The sequence below is a fragment of the Berghia stephanieae genome, chromosome 2 (assembly GCF_034508935.2).
Source record: "Berghia stephanieae isolate SIO BIC M18660-M18661 chromosome 2, UCSD_Bste_1.3, whole genome shotgun sequence".
NCBI classification, from domain to species: domain Eukaryota; kingdom Metazoa; phylum Mollusca; class Gastropoda; order Nudibranchia; family Aeolidiidae; genus Berghia; species Berghia stephanieae.
This window is the reverse complement of record NC_088361.1, coordinates 21052039-21073412: the sequence shown is the minus strand read 5'-3', so window position 1 is coordinate 21073412 and position 21374 is coordinate 21052039. Positions and strand designations below refer to the sequence as shown.

General features: G+C 37.5%; 2 protein-coding genes across 2 annotated transcripts in view; one reads left to right on the top strand and one right to left on the bottom strand.

The window, feature by feature from the left end:
- LOC144963895 (matrix metalloproteinase-19-like) overlaps positions 1–3014 on the bottom strand; it is a 33404-nt gene extending 30390 nt beyond the window's left edge. Inside the window, exons 1-2 of the mRNA XM_078897843.1 lie at positions 2950–3014; positions 390–501 (exon numbers count right to left, since the gene is read on the bottom strand). Of these exons, the coding sequence (XP_078753969.1) occupies positions 390–501; positions 2950–3014 (177 nt within the window). The remainder of the gene's footprint in view (positions 1–389; positions 502–2949) is intronic.
- A 10226-nt stretch (positions 3015–13240) lies between these two features.
- On the top strand, positions 13241–16910 carry LOC144966741 (uncharacterized). The gene is made up of 2 exons (XM_078903514.1): positions 13241–15332; positions 16565–16910. The coding sequence occupies exon 1, from the start codon at positions 13542–13544 to the stop codon at positions 14697–14699; it is 1158 nt and encodes a 385-aa protein (XP_078759640.1). The 5' UTR covers positions 13241–13541; the 3' UTR covers positions 14700–15332; positions 16565–16910.
- Positions 16911–21374: the final 4464 nt, after the last annotated feature.

Sequence of the window (21374 nt, the reverse complement as noted above, 5' to 3'; positions counted from 1 at the left end):
TGACGTAAAAAGATAAAACTTTAAACGAGATTTGACCATTGTCAACGAATCCGAACATCTCACGTGTGATGGGAGAGAGTTCCAAAAATGGGGGGCCAAAAATTGAAAAGATCGTTCACCTATTTTACGCAATGGCTTAGGTTTGACAAGGATTGATTGGTCATTGCTTGACCTCAAGTTTCTATTGGGGACATTTATGTTTAGAAGGTCTTTAATATAGGAGGACTGTTGGTGCTCAAGGGTTTGTAGACAACAGTACAAATCTTATAGGATAGAGTTGTTAAAACAGCATTTGAGGATTGTGACGTGATGTTAACTGTTCGGGGGATCGGGTAACATTTTTAACATACTGTTTATTATCTGATGGTGGTGGGATACATTCTTATCACCTGAACAAAGGGGTATAGAATAAGTCTTCCTCCACATTTAGTAATTAGCTTAATTTTGCCTTGGTTGGGTACCTTGTCTACAGAAGTTTGGTCTTTTGCAGTACGGAGCAATCTGGCGTTAGTTGCGTTAAGTCTTCAGATAATATTCGCACTCCAGAGATTGAAGGACGTTTGATCAGGCCCCCCCCCCCCCCCCCCCCCCTCTGTCTATGGAAGGCGTCCAGATCCAGTTTCATTTTAGTGTTAAGAAGACTCAATATTTTATTCAGACATTTCTCCTTTGATTGATTTTGATCACCTGCCATATTATTATTATTATTATTATTATTATTATTATTATTATTATTATTATTATTATTATTATTATTATTATTATTATTATTATTATTATTATTATTATTATTATTATTATTATTATTATTATTATCATCATCATTCATCATCATCATCATCATCATCATCATCATCATCATCATCATCATCATAATCAGCAGCAGCAGCAGCAGCAACATATCTGTGTGTGAGAGTGTGAGTGACCCACCTCAAAACAGTTTTACCCCAGATCAATTAGCTAGGTGCTGTAAACTATAGATATAGCTCTTGGTTCATAGTTCACATCACTTTGTTTCGGAATTCATTTGGGGGGGGGGGGGGGGGTCAGAGTTACCGGACATGATACGGTCAGTGGAACAAATACTATATTGAGAGGAGTTGGATGAGGTGTCGCAATAATACTCGGAGGTGCCGGGTTGAGCTCTGCCGTCGCAACTTTTCTTTATTTTTATTTTACATTGATGATAAAACGTTCCTGCCATCCATCCATGCTCACTGAACGATGCTTTACTGCGTTTAACACAAAGCTTACCTCACTCAACCCTAACACCGACTATATCCGTGTTATACCGAGGGTTACTTTTACCCCATGCCTATCTATTACATTTTTATAAGACAAATCATAGGCGTAGTTTTAAACTAATGTTTTTAGTTTTTATATATTAATGGCAGTTGAATAAAACCATCTATGTACATTCTCACTTTTAATACATTCTTTTCCAATTTTGAAAAGTAGCAAAACTTTATAGGATTGAGTGAGTTAATGGTAATTTTATTATCCAAAAGTAAAACTCAAAAACAAATATTAAAAAATTTGATGAATATAATTTTATTTTATTTGATTTGATTTGCAATTTTAAAAAAATAATTTGATTGTTCAAAACTGTCCGTATTTAAATTTGATTTCAGGGATTGGACGAAATAAAAACATTGGTGTCATCTGTTTTTGACACGATGGAATTTATTTAAATTTGTCTGAAGATTCAATTGATGAGATAAATTGTTTGGATATTCGGTCGTCATCAAAACAAGTACAAGCCATGTATGGGTAGAAAGCCACTTGATGATTCCTGTTTTTAAAAAAAAAAAACTTTAGCTTTATATAGCGCAATATCAACAGTATGTGCTCAAAGCGCTTTACATGGGGTCCCTGACCAACAGGAACATGTATCTTGAGGCGTGTTAGGCGATATTGCATTTTATTTTCCACAGAGACAACGCTGTTCTCGGCCAGGTACTCATTTTAAACCTGAATACGGTGAGAGAATGTGAGTAAAGAGCCTTTTCTAAGGACTCAACTATGAGCCGAGCGAGGCTCGAACTCAGGACCTTCTGATCCAAAAGCGATTGTCATACCACTGGTGCACATAGCCGTACTGTTTAAAATATTAACTTGAATATTTCTATATTTTTGGTGAGTTCTTTTTTTCTTTTATGATGATAATATATACCAATAATAATGATTATTATCATTTCTTTTCGCGTTTTGGAAGGGCAACAGAATAATATTGTGGAGTCACTGAAAGTGGAAGCGGTTAGTGAATTTTGAATTTATTTTTTATTACAGACAGCATCAAAACATATAAAAATATATTGCAATAATATAATTGTGTAGGTGGACATAATATCATATGTGAAAGAGGAACAAAATGTGCATTCTTCTCATGGACACGGCACTCTGATGAACTATCGGGAATAAATAAAATTCTTAATAGTTGACTTTACGAATGATAACTAATCTATATGTAGCTAATATCAAAAGGGAGCAACTCTTTCCTTTGAGCAACTCATAATGTTAAGTCCATAACACCTCCCGAGAAGCTCTTTAATACAGAAACGTGAGTGGAGCAGGCATATATGTTGATAATAACAAGAGATGAAGTGGGTAGGAAAGCGCCAGAAGACAACAGAGAATAAAAACTTCGCGGCAGTGATGGGGGCTCAAACCCACGACCTTACTGGTCGGACAACGATCCCCCCGGCCAGGTAGGTAACATAAGTGCCTGCTCCACTCACATTTTTGAATTAGAAATTCACCCCAAATACCGGATCATACTCAATGTCTCCTGTTATATGTTTGTGTTGAGAATATAGTTTACCAATAAGGTCGCGGGTTCAAACCCCCATCACCGCCGCGACATTTTTTTTATTCTCTATTGTCTTCTGGCACTTTCCTACTCACTTCATCTCTAATTGTTACCCCAACATAAGTGCCTGCTCCACTCACTTTTCTGAAGTAGAGTTACCAGGATCCAGGATCCAAACACTTTGGTGACAGTAGCGGGAATCCATTTCGCTGCTCCGTCCTTTCGATTACCAACACCTGGCGACTAAATGGGTGTCAAACTTCATAAAGTGTTTTTGCCATCACTGGTTTGGAATTTAAGGTGGGTGATGGGAGAATGGTGACAATCAAAGTATGAATTTGACGTCCTTAAAACAATTCACTCGGTGACGAACCAGACGCTAAAGGTGTGCGACGATAGTGCATAAGAAGTTGTTGCAAGGCTTGTCATGGCGGAAGAGACGATTTCCTTAAAGTATTTTAAAAACTTCTCAGAATCCGTCTGCGGCACCGTTTGTAGCGGGATGATAGGGAGCTGCAGTGAGATGTTTGATTCCCCCCTCCCTACACCATGTCTGAAATTCGTCAGAAGTGAAGCAGGTTGAGTTGTCCGACACGACTGGGTACGGATATCTGAAATGAGCAAAATCCTCGTCTAGAAGGCTAGTTGTTGCTTTCGTCGATATCGAATTGGCCGCATGAATGCATCGGTCATTTGAATGGGCATCGGCCATTACTTACAAGCTCTTACCCATAAAATTCACCGCGTGATCGATGTGTACTCCACTCCACGGTAAGTCAGGCGTTACCATTATCATCTCATGTAGTAAAATTTTTTACTACACAACTACAGAAACAATAGCACCTTAAACAAAAGATCTGAACTGATGACAATGTGCAGACACTCTAACAAATTCAAGCTCAAAACGCAAAAGGCCAAATAACCCCCCCCCCCCTTCCTCCCCCCCCCCCCCCCCCGCTTCCCCCCCCCCGCTTCCCCCCCGTCCCCCCCCTTTCCCCCCCTCCCGACCCCATTATACCCCTCCTCCCCCTCTTCCCTCCCCCCCCCCCGCGCCTATCCCCCCCCCCCCCCCCCCCCCCCGCCGCAACCACGTTCCGCTACAATATCACACACACATGTACACACAACACACAACACACCTACACGCATACACACACACACACACACACACACACACACACTCATAATATAAACATGAGAGCACATCACAATACACATCAACAATAATCACCACTACAAAACGAAACAACTTTAGTTTGGAGTAGGAACTTTTCTACGGACATTACAATGGATTACGCCGACTGAAGAAGTGTAAAAAACACAGAAACGAGTCGTCTCGGCCAAAAAAATGTGAGTGAAAATTTGCATTATATATTAGCTCTAACCACCATTATCGAGCACTTTCGTACCAACAAGTACCCACCAACACTCATATATATATATATATATATATATATATATATATATATATATATATTGTTATTTGATATTACAGCACTTGAATGCTTTCTCAATTTTCTACTGAATGTACACAAAATTATATGTGGCACCACAAACTTATCGGCAAATTCACATCCCTTTTAGTAGAGTGACCCCCTAGTGAAAAATCCTCGAGTTGTTTCACATTCGTGTAAAGTTTATTTTTCTTCACAATTGCTAAGATTGATATATTTGAAAAACATTTGGCCGATGGGAATTACAATTCGACCACTTGAAGGTCAACTAGAGGTCACTGAAGTTCAAATGAAGTCAACTATATTTAACAATTAGTTACTCGTAAACTATCGATATTTTATAACATTTTTAATAACATAAAAACTTTATTACATGTTAAACAAGTCACATGTAGACTTTTGTTAGTATTCTCTTCGATTTGTACGAGTTATTGCCCTTGATTTGTTTTTTTTTTTATATGAATACAAACATTCCTCTTTTTAAAATAGCATGCGAACCGAAGTTTATTTTATTCCTTAGTATATAGTATTTTATACTCTTTTGGATGTCAATAGCAAGCGTACAAAGTTACCACCAAATCAAACAATATTTGATTGAGTTATCGCCCATTATAGTAGGCTCCCTGCATCGTGCGAAGACTCGAGTTGTTTCACCTTCCGTGTGGAAGTTTATTTTTCTTCAAATTTGGTAAGATTGATATTTTAGGAACAATTTTGGCCGATTGGAGTTTCAATTCGAGTTCTTTAAGGTTATCCAGAGGTCAATCAAGTTCAAGGTCAGCTATATTAAACATTTAATCATAATTACATGCAAATTATTGATATCTTATAACATCTTTAAAAACATATAAACTTGATTATATATTAAACACATTACAAGTACACTTTTTAAAAAAGATTCCCTTCGATTTGTACGAGTTATTGTCCTTGATTTGATATTTGGATGAATAAAAGTATTCCTCTTTATAAAATAACTTGCAAATCACACTTTATCGGCTACTAATAAAATAATACAGTTTACAGTTTTGGAAATCAGTAGCAAACAAATCAAGTTAAATGCAAAAATAAAAAAAATACACAGAATTGATTGAGTTATCGCCTATTATGATAGATTTACTGAACAGTGCAAAAACTCAACTTGTTTCAAACTCGTGTGTAAGTTTTTTTCTTCAAAGTTAGTAAGATCGATATCCTTGAAGAAAAAGTGGCTGATTGGAATTTCAATTTGACCACTTGAAGGTCATCCTTAGGTCACTCAAGTTCAAGGACAGCTACATTTAACATTAAATTACTTCTATACCTTTGATAATATTAAACATTTTTGAAAAGGAAAAGAAAAGTTTATTTTTAGTTGAAAATTCACGGACATAGTTTTTGGCAAATTTCATTCAATTTGTTTGAGCTATTGCCCTTGATTTGATTCATATGTTAGTATTAATATTCCTTTTTCAAAGAATGTCTTGCATCAGCTTCCTCCAGGCCCAGTTCTTTCATATCGTCCATTACCTTATCCAACCATCTAGTCTTTGGGCGTCCCTTTTTCCTCTTTCCCGCTAATTGTAAGTCAAATACTTTCCTTCCCACGTACTCTCTCTCACCGTTGTCTCTATTTAAATAATGAATAATAAAAAATAAAATAGCGCTCCAAATAAAAAAAATATTATTCCTATTTCTGTACAAAAATGCATATCATAATCAATGTCATGCATTTTTGTACTGAAATATGAATAATAAATTTTGTATTTGGAGCGCTTGGCTTGTAGTTGGTTTGTTTACAAATAACTTCTCCACCGGTGACGTCCAATCAAGGGACGCTACTCTTCCGCTAATCTCATTCCCTATCCCCCTCATGGCCAAAGAACCTTGCTCGCCTTCTTCTTATTCTGGCAAAAATAGTTCTTTCCTTTGTTTCTTGCCTCAGATAAATACAGGAATAATTGATAAATAGATAATCTAATTATAAAATAAATAAGCGTTTTATTTTAAGCCTAGACTATCTATCAAATATTGAATGGAAGTAAAAGTTTGAATACATTAGCCTCAAGATGTTGAATCTTCGTTTTACTTTAAGGGAGATAACTCAGTTTAAAAATGTGTTTCAAATGTTTATGTCTACAGACGTATAGGGAATGAGATTAGCGGAAGAGTAGCGTCCCTTGATTGGACGTCACCTTACAGAGAGAACGTCAAAATGGTTTTGCGCATGCGTCTCTCTCGTCCTCGCTTTCGGTGAAGTGTCTCATGCCGCTTTAACCAGAAGCGAGGACGAGAGACGCATGCGCAAAACCATAATGACGTTCTCTCTCTAATAACTTTTCCGCCGGTGATGTCCAATCAAGGGACGCTACTCTTCCGCTAATCACATTCCCTACAAAAATTATTTACTCTATCATCTACTTGAGCGTCACAATTTAGTTAAAAAATATTTTGAAAACATCTTTAAATGATGGGTTTATTTGGATGCATTAAAAATCTTCAAGTTGCCAAATTAACCGACAAGGGCACATCCACATTTGACAGAATTATCCGCAAGCTTTTTGTTTTGTTAGCAAATGTTATACTCTCCACGATTCATCATTTAAATTGAATTTTCCACTTCTTTATGGATTATGCTTATTGGTAAATAGGCTAAATCTTGGCGCTCATCAGACATCATGACAACACATTAATAATATAAGGAAAGATGAAACCTTTGATAATTTCGTCTTTAAGTCATGGCGTGGCTTACCAAAGATTAGCAAAAATAGATAATCGACATGTACATTGCTGGATCTCCTGTGCGCCAATGCAGTGCAGTACAATTGCCTCAGACATCTCATGTATAGGAACATTTACGAGTGCTCGTGTTAAAATAAATTCACTACAAGCGATCAAACATGCCCCGTGTGGTGTCCGGGATCCGTCAACTGAGAGGATGCAAGAATAGCCCAGCGCCTTAAAGATGTTATAAAATATCAATAATTCGCCCAAAGGTGTGTGACTCCTTCTTTTTTGAGTCACCTGATCCTCCAGGTTAGGGGTTGTCGAAGGCTTAACATCCCTTCCGTAAATCTCAAACCGTTACAGAAACGCAGACGGACAAATCATATCCTTTTTCTTTAGCTTGGGCGACCCAGTACCACATTGATGAATTTTCCTACGGTGAGAAAAACAGCAGCCCAGTTTTATGTTTCCATGTCAACGATTCGTCGACGATTGAAGAAAGCTGTCTTCCATTTGTTGGTACACCGCTAACTGAAAACAACAGAACCCGGAGCTTTGATTTGGCCATGGGCAACAGTCGTTAGTACCAGCCCCAATGGGATCCCATCTATTTTCTCATATAAAAGTCGTTTCAAACTTTTATTCTCTCATCAAAGACTTTGCATAAGGCGGAGGGAAGAAGATCACTTCTCTACCTCATTCGTGAAGATGTTGTTACATGTATTAATATAGAACACGAATGACATCATAGCAAAAATGCCCACCCTATTTGAAGAATGGTCAAAGGCTGGAGTTTGGTGTGTCAATACGATTTCTAGAATCAAAGTGACGAAAGCCATCAAACATTAACCCTTGTCTATACAAAGTACTGTCGGCAGGTTTAGCAGTTCCAGTTACCCAATCACTGCTGTTTGGTCCCGGGGGGGGGGGGGGGGGGGGTTAGAATAAATATCGACTGAACCCGGTCTTTTGCGTGAGAAGCAAGCGATGAAGTTGAGGTGATTCCAACCACGAGTTGGAAACCCCAGGGTTCTATCGACATAAACATACAATACAAGGACAATATCACCCTAGGATTCCCACCACTGGTTGCTATTAAAAACCACAAGAAAAGGAATGAGTAGGAAAGTGACATGAGAGAACCAGTGAGCTTACTGGTACGACAACTCCGCCTGGGCGGGTAGATCGTGACTCTACCGTATGAGCTATCGGCCAGGCAGAGTTGTCGTACCAGTAGCGTCGCGGGTTCTAGCCCCCATCGCCACCGCAAAGATTTTATTCTCTGTTGTTTTCTGCACTTTCCAACTCACTTCATTTCTTGTAATTATCAACATAAGTGCCTGCTCCACTCATTTTCTATATTAAACCCACACAACCTCGGCCAATTAAACCAGTAGATTATTGACCAATCAAAACGACTCATTTGTGATACACTCTCAAACCCGCTACATGACAAAAATAATATAAGTGGTTGCTTTAAACACTGGAATGAAGAATGTTGAAATTACTCTGCTCGTTGTTAAATCCGCTAGATGTGTCATTTGTCCCCACTAGATTCATTCAACCAGACTATAAACGTTAAAGTTTTCACATAGTTTCTAGTTTTTCGTCATGGTACGGGTGATCAGGCGTGTCAAACTAGTGATTATTTTATTTAAACGCATACCGTGGTTAACTGTGCAGTGTCTAGTATAGCACTGTCTCAGGGGGCGTGGTCATGTTCCCTTCCGCTAGGTGTCTAGTGGTAAAACACTCATATTCTGACCAGCAGGTTGAAGGTTCAACTAAAGCTAGATGGGTAGCGCTTTCAACAAGTGTAGAATAAGTTCCTGGTCAGTGACAGTGTGCGGTTATGTAGTCTTATGGTATGACACTCGCCTTCGGGTTGGAAGTTCCCAGGGTTCGAGTCCCGCTGCGAACGGCAAAAATTTGAGTCGTTGCGAAAGGCTCTTTACTCACATTCTCTCATCATGCTCAGGTATAGAATGCGTTCCTGGTCCTCAGCGTTGTCTCTGTCGGGAAAAATTTAATGAATAAAAGAAATCGCCTATTAGGCGACATGTCTTGTCCTACATGTTAAGTTGGTTTGGGACCCTTTGTGAAACGCTTCGAGGACGTATAGTGGACATTGCGCTAAACGTTTCTGTCGAAAAATTTATGATATCGCTTTCTATGAATCATCTGTCGTCCTATATGTTCTGGCATGCAGTTGACAAGGGGCGTGGCTATATTGGTTGATTTGGTGCCTGGTACCGCATCCATCTTTTAAAAATGGATTACAGCATTTTAAAATAGAATAAAACTGAGAAATGGTAAATACCGCATCTTACGTCTTCCAGTAAGTCTTTTCTTTAATTTTTTCTTCCTTCTTTTGTATTTACAAATATAGAATGTTTTAAGTCATTGTCTTCTTTTTCTTGTAACACCTTATACTGTAATCATGCCACGCCACTGGCAGTTGGCTCGGGACTCATTGTAAACGTCTTTGAACGCATCTAAGGAATATTGCTCAATATAGAACAGCTTCAGTCATTTGTTGAGCAACTATTGACAAAACAACAATGAGTACTCAACATTTGCATTCATTTGTAGAGTTAAAAATTTGTCTATTGCTTTGAATGTTTTAATATCCTCAACTTATCAAACGAAGTTTACCCAGTTAAATGCCGTACTCTGGAAAGGCACGTATTTGAAATTCAGGCCAGAAACTCACCCTACAAATATAGAACGATTTAAAATGACTCTCATCTTGGTAAAACCTCTCAAATCTGGGACTTTGCCAAGTTTTTGCCAAGGTTAGGGCCATTTAAGTCCAAATTCTATAAGTTTCAATGAATGGAAAAGTGTCGTAAACTAGGCAATTTGACCAGCGAAAATGAAGACATCAGAAAACGAAAGCAACTAGCCACCAATGCATTCAACCAACTCCAAAATTTATGGAATAGAAATAACATAATAAGTGAGAATAAACGAATAGAGATTTACGAGGTCATGATTATTCCGATATTGACATATAATTGTGGAACCTGGGGCCTCACAAAAAAGAACTTAGAATGACTCGATTCATACCACCGGAAACAATTACGTCGCGTAATCGGATTTTATTGGCCAGAGACAATTACAAATACTGATCTCTATGAAAAAACCAGGGTCCAACGCCTGAGTACAATATTAAAAGAACAGCGATGGAGGCTATATGGTCACATCTTACGCCGAGAAGATAACATCCCAGCCCAAACTGCAATGACAGAATATTTCCTTCATGGCAACAAATATATAGGGAGACCACCAACATCAATAGTATCTATCCTGAACCAGGACCTCTCTACATATCAGAAATTTCTGGATTCTGAGAGGCCGAATTAATTCCTGGAGAACTAAGAAATACTGCAGTGCCCTCCGTACTAAAGTCACAACAAGATCTTGACAGCCTCAAAACTCTGACCCAGGACCGTGACCAATGGAAACAATTAACAACATGGATGGAGCGAGCAACCATACTTATCGACCGTAACTGAATCACACAATTCTCAGCAAGCGTCATTCGGACTGCTAAGCTCACTACTACTACTACTACTACTACTACTACTACTACTACTACTACTACTACTACTACTACTACTACTACTACTACTACTACTACTACTACTACTACTATAGTGATCTCTGACGTTGCCCAAGAAATTGTTACGGTGGCTCTAGAATAATTACGGAAAGCCTTAAGAACCTTCTGTATCTTGTTGGGGAGCAGCTATCATATATCAAAACACAAAGTGTAGGAAATTTGCCCACCGGAGGAGAGACTGTTTGTTTGACCAAATTATACGACCCCTCGCTTCGTAATGGTGTTATGTCGAAGTATTGCTGCTATAAGTCTTGCTAAGATACTCACAACAACCACAAGCTGGATATAACGTTCCAACACACAAAACTATTTGCATCCTTAAATGTTTATAGCCTGATTGACATATTCTAGTGAGAAACTATCATTATAATGGCTGTCTAAAAGCAACATCAAACGAGCTGAGTGACGTCAATTTTATTTCATCTATAACAGATGACGGAAATTGAGGATAAATGAAATGAGCCGAAATTTTATTTTAAACTCCTTGATTGTTATAAACCTATGTTACAACAACTTACTTATCCGAATCAGGTATTACAACAACAAAACTTGCGCCCTTTTGCAACGGTACCATTAGATAGAGTCGTCAGGGCATTCCATGAAGGAATATAGATACTTCATCAAACAGGATGTCTGATGGCAACAGGGATTACCCAAATTGTTCACATTGAGCAATTGGAGGTTATAAACTTGCCCAAGGAAAAAAAAGCTAAAACTTCCTGAATCGGGGCTCGAACCCGGAACATCCCGGTTCACTGTGCAATGAATGTCTCAACCACTCGGGCACTTCTTTGTCTCTGTCCGCAAAATTGTAATATCGCCTAACCGGGGTCATGTCTCGTTCTACATGTTAAGTATTGCTGTTGACTAGGAATCCATTGTAAAGCGCATTGAGCACGTTTAGTGAATATTGCGCTATATAAATGCTCTAGGTTGGAAAATTTATTTTTAGACAGTTTTTAAAAAATATAATCACAAACGATAAAACACTTGAACTAGACAGTTTTGTCCTATTGTAGTAGAGGATTTATTTGTCTCTAATCACAAACAATAAGAGCCCGGAGCTCGGACAGTTTTGTCCTATTGCAGTAGAGGATTTATTTGTCTCTAATCACAAACAATAAGAGCCCGGAGCTCGGACAGTTTTGTCCTATTGTAGTAGAGGATTTATTTGTCTCTAATCACAAACAATAAGAGCCCGGAGCTCGGACAGTTTTGTCACACTCATTTTGTAGCAATCCACAATTAGTTTCTCAGTACACAATGGGACAAGACTGTCCTCTCCCGACAGGTGCGTTACATTCACAAAACATGCTCAAGGCACTTTACAATCCATTGCCAACAGCAATATTTAGTATGTAGGACGTGACATGGCGCCTGTAAGGCTATAATACATTTTTTTTCTAACAGCGACAACGACGACGCTGTCAACTGGCCAGGTGTGTTAAAATCCCAGGGTGCCGTATTATTAAATAGATACAATTGGGTCACCCAGCATCAGTGTGCCGTTTAGGGAATGAGATTAGCGGAAGAGCAGCGTCCCTTGATTGGAAGTCACCGGTGGAGAAGTTATTTGTAAACAAACCAACTACAAATCAAGGGCTCAAATACAAAATTTATTATTCATATTTCTGTACAAAAATGCATAACGTTGATTATGATATGCATTTTTGTACAGACATATGAATAACAAATTTTGAATTTGGAGCGCTTGGCTTGTAGTTGGTTTGTTTACAAATAACTTCTCCCCCCGGTGACGTCCAATCAAGGGATGCTACTCTTCCGCTAATCTCATTCCCTATTGCAAAACGCGCTAGAATTCGGCGGATTAGAATCCAGCATATGCTGTATATGGTTCATAGAAATAAAACGCCAGATCTAGACGACGGCTCGTAATAAATGTATTTTGTCATCGAATTACATTGTGGATCGATCAATCCCTCTCTATTGACCTCAACGACAAAGAATTATTTAACAAGATCACTTACATTTCAATTACCATCATCGAAGTTCGATCCTTTCACAAAGTTTGAAATCGTTTTAAATAAAATTGAATAATAACACAATAAGAAATTAAGGAGCAGGCACCGGTGTAAGATAAAGAACTGAACAATGTTGTCTGAAGGGTGCCATAGAAAGCAAGAAAGAAAAATACAAGAAAAAACCATCTTAAAAAAATTAATCCACCAGTTTTTATTCTTGTATTGTTCTTTTTTGCTTTATTTGGTACCTTTCATACACACTTGTTCAGTTCTTTATTAGAATAACAAGATAACAATACCAATAATCAGTAACATTGGATTGTTTGGTTATCATAATAACAATTTCGATAGAGCCAAATTATAGTCTTGGATATTGATGTTTTCTGCAACTCCTACTTATGTATTTCCAAAGTATCGAATTATCTAAAATAAATCAATATATTAGTAGTTTATATCAACGTTATTTTAAATTACAATTATTCTTATGAAGTAAGTAAAACAACAAAATTATATGATTTTTTACAATGCTGTATTATGCTATTTATTTTATCAATCTTTGAAATTGAATTTTATGTTTTAGTCTAAGCTGGCAAGAATATCGGTATAAATCATATTCTTTAACCTACAATTTGGAATAAAATTTAGATTATGTCAAATAAACAGGGTCTTTATTTGCAGCTAAATATGTTTAAGTTGTTTATTTAAAGGATTCTATATGTCATGAGCAATATTTCCGTCCTATATATTCTGAATTATTTATAGAAGGGCATACTTCCCTTATAGACTAACTAGGAAATATTGAAAAGAAATGAGAATACTTATCATTTCTCTTAGTCGTTAAAAAAATAGATAGCAATTTAAAAATTCCTCATTGAGTTCACTCCTACTGGCTTGTAAGCTCATCCGATCAACTAGCCTTCCATATTTTTGACGTAATTTTTGTAAAAATGAAATAGAAGTATATAAACATGAATAGATCTTTTATTCACTCGACCGAGAATCTGCCGTGGTTCGAGGACAACCCTGTCAAAGTACAGACAAACGAGACACTCTCTGAAGATGTCATTCTCAGTGCCGGAACAGCCGCCGTGCTTCAACTTCTTTTCTTTTCTATTCTCGGTGGGTTAGTCAGTATCTTTGGAATCGCCTCTAACATCATCAACATCATAGTATTTATCAAACAAGGCGCCTACAAAGAATGTGGCACAGTCAACCTGCTTGGTCTAGCCGTATCCGATTTGTGTGTGGTCATCACAATGCTTTATGTCAGCTGTTTTTATACCCTTGTAATAGTAAATCCTAGCAACCTTCCCTGGCAGCCGTTCGCCTTTGTCTTTGTAACAGGTGGATGGCCCCATTTGATGTTCGCTCAGATCACAAGAACGATAACGGCTTACGTGGCTTTTGAAAGATGCATGTGTGTGATGTTTCCGTTCAAAGTCAAAACTATTCTTTCCCCTAATCGCTCAATAGGCATCATCGTGTCCATATTCGTGTGCTTTGCCATTAGTTTTTCCCCAGCGTACGTGATGCAACAGTTGAAATACTCACACGATCCTGTCGTTAATAGGTCACGTCTTGTCCTCGTTTTGATGCCAGACTGGCTATACGTTGTTGACGTCATGTGGTACATTAATTCTCTCGCTTTCAATTTAGGATCAGTAACTATAGTTTTGATTTGTACCCTCATCACAGCGTCACGTGTCCAGCTTTCAAAAACATGGCGGAGCACGATGGCGACCGGAAATGAGCAAGGAGACACGGTAAAATCAAAGTCACTAGAGAATAATGACAAGAAAACGAAATCCGAAACATCTAACCAGAATACAATGTCAAGTTCTAAGATGCAAAAGGAAAAGAAATTGATCACTATGATTATATCTATATCAGTTATATTTTTGTTTTGTTATATTTCAGATCTATCCTTTCTGTTAATGTATACAATCAACCCCGATATCAGGACATTCGGAAAATATCATAATTTTGCCCTAGTGATGCATTCAATGACGTTCTTTATGGAAACATTGAATAGTAGCATCAACATCATTGTCTACTATAACATGAGCTCTAAATACAAAAGAGTATTTCGTGAATGGATGGGGCTGTCACAAGAAGGTGACTCCTAAATTAAAACTTCACACGTCAAACAATCTTCATTGCCGGTCGCACTGGACTGTTAGAAGCTGTGGACTGTAAAAAGTAATAAACAAAAATGAATATAACAGCTTCAAAAGAGAACAAAAATACAAAACACGGACCGTTTCGGGCTCAAATCCCTTCTTCGGCACCATAAAAAGCAATGAAAACATAAAAACATTACTAAAATCTCATATCGACGGCATAGACATTCTCTGTTTTTATCTTCAGTCCAAATCGTCTGAAAAAGGGCGATTAATCTTTGTTAAAAGGTCAGCGAATGATAAAAGTGCATATTTTCACCTCATCTGTTTATATTTGGTATATTAACATGATCCTGGGATATACCAGGAGCTTCATTTTTGCCAAAACAACGTTTGTTTCATTAAAAATATTTATCTGTCTTTTTTGTAAAACTCATCCGTGGTCTTTGTGAATTAAAGAACTGAACAAGTGTGTACGAAAAGTGCCAGACAAACCTAGACAGATAAATACAAGAAATCAAACGATCCCAAAAAATCAGTCGTCTTCGACTGGGGATCGAACCTCAGACCTTCTGATTACCGGTCAGACGTGCTACCATTACACCACAGAGACTCCAGAAAGTTGGGACAATTTTCTTTGTGAGTTCCATGTCGGAATGTAAATAATATAATAATAATTTATAATATAATATAATATAATATAATATAATAAATATAATATAATATAATATAATATAATATAATATAATATAATATAATATAATATAATATAATATAATATAATATAATATAATATAATATAATATAATATAATATAATTATTTTACACGTACTTGATAGCAATATAAACAGAATACAGTTCGTTTCAGACATTTTGACGTGTAAAACCAACTATTGCTTTGAGGTTTGTTATGGAAAACAAAGAATGACATCTGGCACACCAAAACAACACATTAATAAATAACAATAGGAAATAGAATATGGACGCTTGAATTTGTGCGGCTATGTAGTCTAGTGGTATGACACTCGCTTTTGGATCTGAAGGTCATGGGTTCGAGCCTCGCTCGGCGCATTGTTGAGTCTTTGGAAAAGGCTCTTTAGTCACATTTTCTCAACGTACACAGGTGTAAAATGAGTATATGGCCGTCTAAAAATTGTAATATCGCTTCACAGGCGTCATGTCTCGTTCTACATGTTACTTGTTGATCTTGGACCCTTTGTAAAGCGCTTTGAGCATGTTTAGTGGATATTGCGCTATATAAAAGCGAATAATAAACGAAAACAGATGATGTGGACGATACTGGTTTCCACTTTATCAACAAAACGCGATGGATCAAGCAATAGAGACACACGAGAGATGTGAGACAGGCGTTGTTAAGGTGAATCATTCAACATTTCTGATGGTTTTCAAGACGGTATCTACCTCTAATTCGAATTTTTTCTTATAGAGTAAAATAAGGTCAGCTCATTGTCGCAGTATAAGGGGACATTATGTTATCATTTTGACACATTTGTGAGGCTGACTGAGAAAACCCGAGAAGATGCGACAAGCTTCGATTTGAGATACGAGTCAAAATCGAAGATATGTAAAGTGTTTCCCAAGGAAACAAATTTTATTCAGAAAAAAAATCATAACTTGGGTTCTAATAGATAAAGAAAGAAAATTTACAGTGGTAAATCATCAGAAAGATGTGGTCTACACCACTGCATACATACCTCGATTTATGAAATTTGTGCATCTTTTCGGGTTTTTCTCAGCCAGCCACACTTTTAACAAACTTCTATTCATTCCATAAATACCGGATTTGAATTTTAAAATACTCAATTTGATAATATTATTATTAATTAGATATTTTTGAACTTATTTGCAGGTCTTACAGCCCAATTCATTATGGGCTCATTGCTGTAATTAAAATCTCAAAAAAGGACGCAAAACATAGTCCGTTTCAACGATGTTAAACTAGGCCCATAAGTGGGTCCGGATGTCAGACCTGCATATATGTACACGCCGGCCAGAAGCACATGTTGGAATTTTAATAGAGGCATATTTGATTTTAAAAATTCACAGTCTCGTGTGTACTGGAATTTCCAATTTGATTTCACTACTCCTGTCCAACTGTGTTTTTGCGTTTAGGAGCACGTTCTGGGTCAAGAAGGTCAGAGTGGAACGAGGTCTTCATCATTAAACTATTTTTTTTGGAAAATTCTGACTGGTAGCTTAAGGGAGTAAATATATGGATCTTAAAGTGAAAATAATAAACAAATCTTCGCCTTTGGCCTTTCTCATGCGACAGATAAAACACATAGATAACGACAAGAAAAAAATAAACCTTAAACATTTTTATTTATGTAATAAAATCATATTATGAAGGCAAAATGGGGGGAGGATGGCGGGAGGGGTGAGGAGGGTGAAGGGGGAGGGTGGGAAAGACTGGAAAAGAGAATGGTATAAATGTTGTGTGCTGTGTGTGTGTGTGTGTGTGTGTGTGTGTGAGTGTGTGTGCGTGAGTGTGTGTGTGTGTGTGTGTGAAAGGGAGAGAGAGAGAGAGAGAGAGAGAGAGAGAGAGAGAGAGAGAGAGAGAGAGATAATGAGATGAAATGGTAATTAAAAATTGAAAGTTGTTGCACAACCAAGTACTGTGGTCAAAGATAAGTAGTAAAAAATGGGGGAGGCGAACGGGGGGGGGGGGGGGAATCTAAATTGATTTTTAAGATGCTGATTCCCCCCCCCCCCAATCAACCTCAGTTAGTAGAGCACTCGCTTCACAATCAAAGGGACGAAGATCGATCCCGGGTTTTGAGTTAAGCAATAAGCATCTTCTCCCATTCTGTTGTATCGTTTCTTGACATGGTCATGGACTGTCTCCCAGTTTAGGTTGTATAATTTGGCGCCACATTTTAGCCCATCCCTCCAGATTGGCGCCACATTTTAGCCCATCCCTCCAGATTGGCGCCACATTCTAGCCCATCCCTCCAGATTGGCGCCACATTTTAGCCCATCCCTCCAGATTAACGAAATTGACATCTGCATGATCAGACGACACCGTCTTTTCTTGTAATTTATCACCATGATTAGCCAATCTCTACAGAAAAAAGAGAAAAACATGAACAGAAATCCCTTCTAGATCCAGCTCTAAAGTAGGGGCATACATGAGTAGCATCATATAGGCCCACAATACGGCTTATTATTCAAACAGTATTAATAGGCTACACACTTCCAAGTCTTTTGAATAATGTGCTTTCCTAAGAAAAACAATAGTAAATTATGTTGGTGCAATTCCACACCTGCTTGGTTGGAATTGCCCCAATACAAAAAAAAAAAAACAACAAAAAAAAATTATGGATACGGATAAATACTATTTACTTGACATGATAGCTGGGGCCTCTATTAGTAAAATAAAACCATTGACAGAGGATATTGACTTAAATATTTTCACGAAAAGAGACACGAGAAATTTGAAACCCGGAGGGTGTGGAATTTCCCTGACCTTTATGAATCTAAAATAGGCACAGCCTCTTACTTAAGGCACCGAGAACAGGTTTTGGGGAAAATGTTACCTATCCGATGAATGATTAAGAATTTCTAGCTTGAAGCAAATTTAATAACATTTTGCAATATTTGAAAACCATGAGTGTTGCACTTACCTTCAATGGACTTGTAAACATTTGTAAAACTGTCAGAATTCAACAATCGTAAAAGTGGCTGCTCCCTGTGTTCAAACAGGAAATAGAAATCAAAGGTAGTTAAAACTTTGAACAGTTTCCAATTGTTATTTTTTTCATTCTTTCTGCGAAGAATTAGATATAATTAATGTGGGTGTGGAAATCCCCTACCACACACACACACACACACACATATATATATATATATATATATATATATATATATATATATAATATATATATGTATATATATATATATATATATATATATATATATATATATATATATATATACATATATATGTGTGTGTGTGTGTGTGTGTGTGTGTGTGTGTGTAACCGCGGCCTTATATGTAAGGCAATATCCTCTAAATTTGCTCAAAGCGCCTTACAAGGGGACAAAGCCAACAACAACACTTTAAGATCGAGACATTACGTTCTCTTTATGGGCGCAATCCTCTTTGACTACACAGAATGACGTCAGAATTAGGTCATACTGAAATTCACATGAGCAGTATTTTTTTCCAAAGCAATGGGTAACACTTGCGCAGTGAATTCCAGATGACAATTGGGTTCAACAGTCGTCACGTCACTTCCCTCGAAATGACGAATAGTACCAATTTAACGATTGCACTCGTTGTACAAAGGACCACGTGATCAAATTTTCTTTCCCGTTCTCTCGTCACAACAATTCAGAACGAAGATGGAGAGCCTGTCCTTCACGTGAGAAGATGAAAACTGTGTGGACAAAAATTACGACTTTGGTGATAAAAAATGACATTGATGATAATTATTGTAACTTAAAAAATGATTATGAATAATTTATAACTCCCTTATTTGTGGGCCGATTTTGTCATTCGTGGTATCAATTTTATTGTAATAGAGAGACTGGAACTTCCGAGTTATTTTTTCTGATGTGAAATTACTACTTTGTATAATTTAGTATCAAGAAAGCTGGTTGGTAGATAAAAATGTAACGGTCTTTGATCTACCGCCACGATCTATTCGTGTAGAATTGTGAGTCCAGCGTCCGAAGTCTTCGACCAATCCCAGGCGCTTTAACCGACCGACTGTACTCGCCTTCTATGTATTACGCTATTTTATGCAAAAACTGTAACAACTCTTTGAGTAGGCTTAATATCTAAAATCTAAAAGTAAAAAATAGTTCTGAAGAATTTGAAAATCAGCTTGAAAAAAGAAGACTATTGGCTCTTATTTCAGAAAAATCGGTTGAAATCCAACTGTAAAAATTTGAGTAAAAAATTGTATTTATTTACTTTAGCTTTTTTAAACAACATTTTTTAAAATTAATGGCCGATTTTCTTGATTTTTATATCATTCTTTACATCCCAATGAGACGAGATCAGTAATATATTTTGTTTCTTTCAAATGTAACTTGAACATACCAACCTTGCCTGTTATAGCCACGACTATTGATCCTATTGCAGACGTTTGTATGGGGTCTTACATTTTGTAAAAAGACAAATACGACTCTGCTACCAGTCAGGAAATCAATTTTCACCTGAATATGGTTGGAGAATGTAAGACAAGAGCCTTTTTCAAGGAGTCAACTTTACTCTCATTGTTGGACTCTAACGGGGCTCAGCCTCATATATGACTAGTCTAATTGTGGGATTCTATCTAGACTGAGTTCACCCTATGTCTAGTCCCATTGTGTGACTCTAACCAGACTCTAACAAGACTCTAACTAATATTAGTCTCATATATGATTAGTCCCACTGTGTGAGTCTACCTGTGATAAGTCTCATACGTGACTGGTCCCATTGTGAGACTTTAACGGGCTAAGTCTCATATATGACTAGTCCATTGTGGGACTCTAGCTAGGCTGAGTCTTATCCTACGACTAGTCCCATTGTGGGACTATAACTAGGCTGAGTCTCATATGACTAGTCCTATTGTGGGACTCTAACTGGGCTGAATCTCATATATGACTAATTCCATTGTGGGACTAACTAGGCTGAGTCTTATCCTATGACTAGTCCCATTGTGAGACCCTAACTAGGCTGAGCCTTATCCTATGACTAGTCCCACTGTGGGACTCTAACTAGGCTGAGTCTCATATATGACTAGTCCCACTGTGAGACCCTAACTAGGCTGAGCCTTATCCTATGACTAGTCTCATTGTGGGACTCTAACTAGACTGAGCCTTATCCTATGACTAGTCCCATTGTGTGACTCTAGGATGAATCTCGTATGACAAGTCTACAAAGCCACACAACCATTTCATTACATGTATTTTTGCACTGACATAGACCTTGACAAATCCCCTACTAAGGTAGGGTAGTCGTGACGTCACATCATCTGCTATTCTGGTTCCAAACTTCCTGAAGGGAGTATGCGTGTGACCCAGTCCTTCGGAGGACTAATAATATAAATGGGTTACATACTGAATCATAAGGTCGCATAACTATTATAGTAATAGGGTATAAATGCTTTTTTTTAGATTACAGGACGTAAAAGAGCAATGATGGATAATCTTTATTGACAACCAGGGTATATTTAGACTAAAAAATGGATACCACCGCTCTGAAACCAGAAAATCAAATACAAATGATATGTATCCAGTCCTCCGAAAGAATGGTTTTACACTTCCAATGAGATTTGAACCAGTTTTTGGGCATCAGTCTTGTGTTCCCTATTATAGGTACTTGAAAAGCATGTTTCTGGAAAATACAAGATAGGAAATCAAAAGAAATGCATTTATTAGAGACTCATTATTTTCTAAGAGCGTGTGAGAAATCGTAAGCCTTACACGCTTTTAAAAACAATGGGCCTCAAAGACTGACATCAGCACAGGATCATATGAGAGTGTGAGAAATCGTAAGCTACCCACTTTCAAAACCAATGGGCCTCAACGACTGACATCAGTACCAGGTCTAAAGAGTGTGTGAGAAATCGTAAGCCTTTTAAAACCAATGGGCCTCAGCGACTGACATCAATACAGGATACAAGAGCGTGTGAGAAATTGTAAGCCTTACACGCTTTAAAAAAACAATT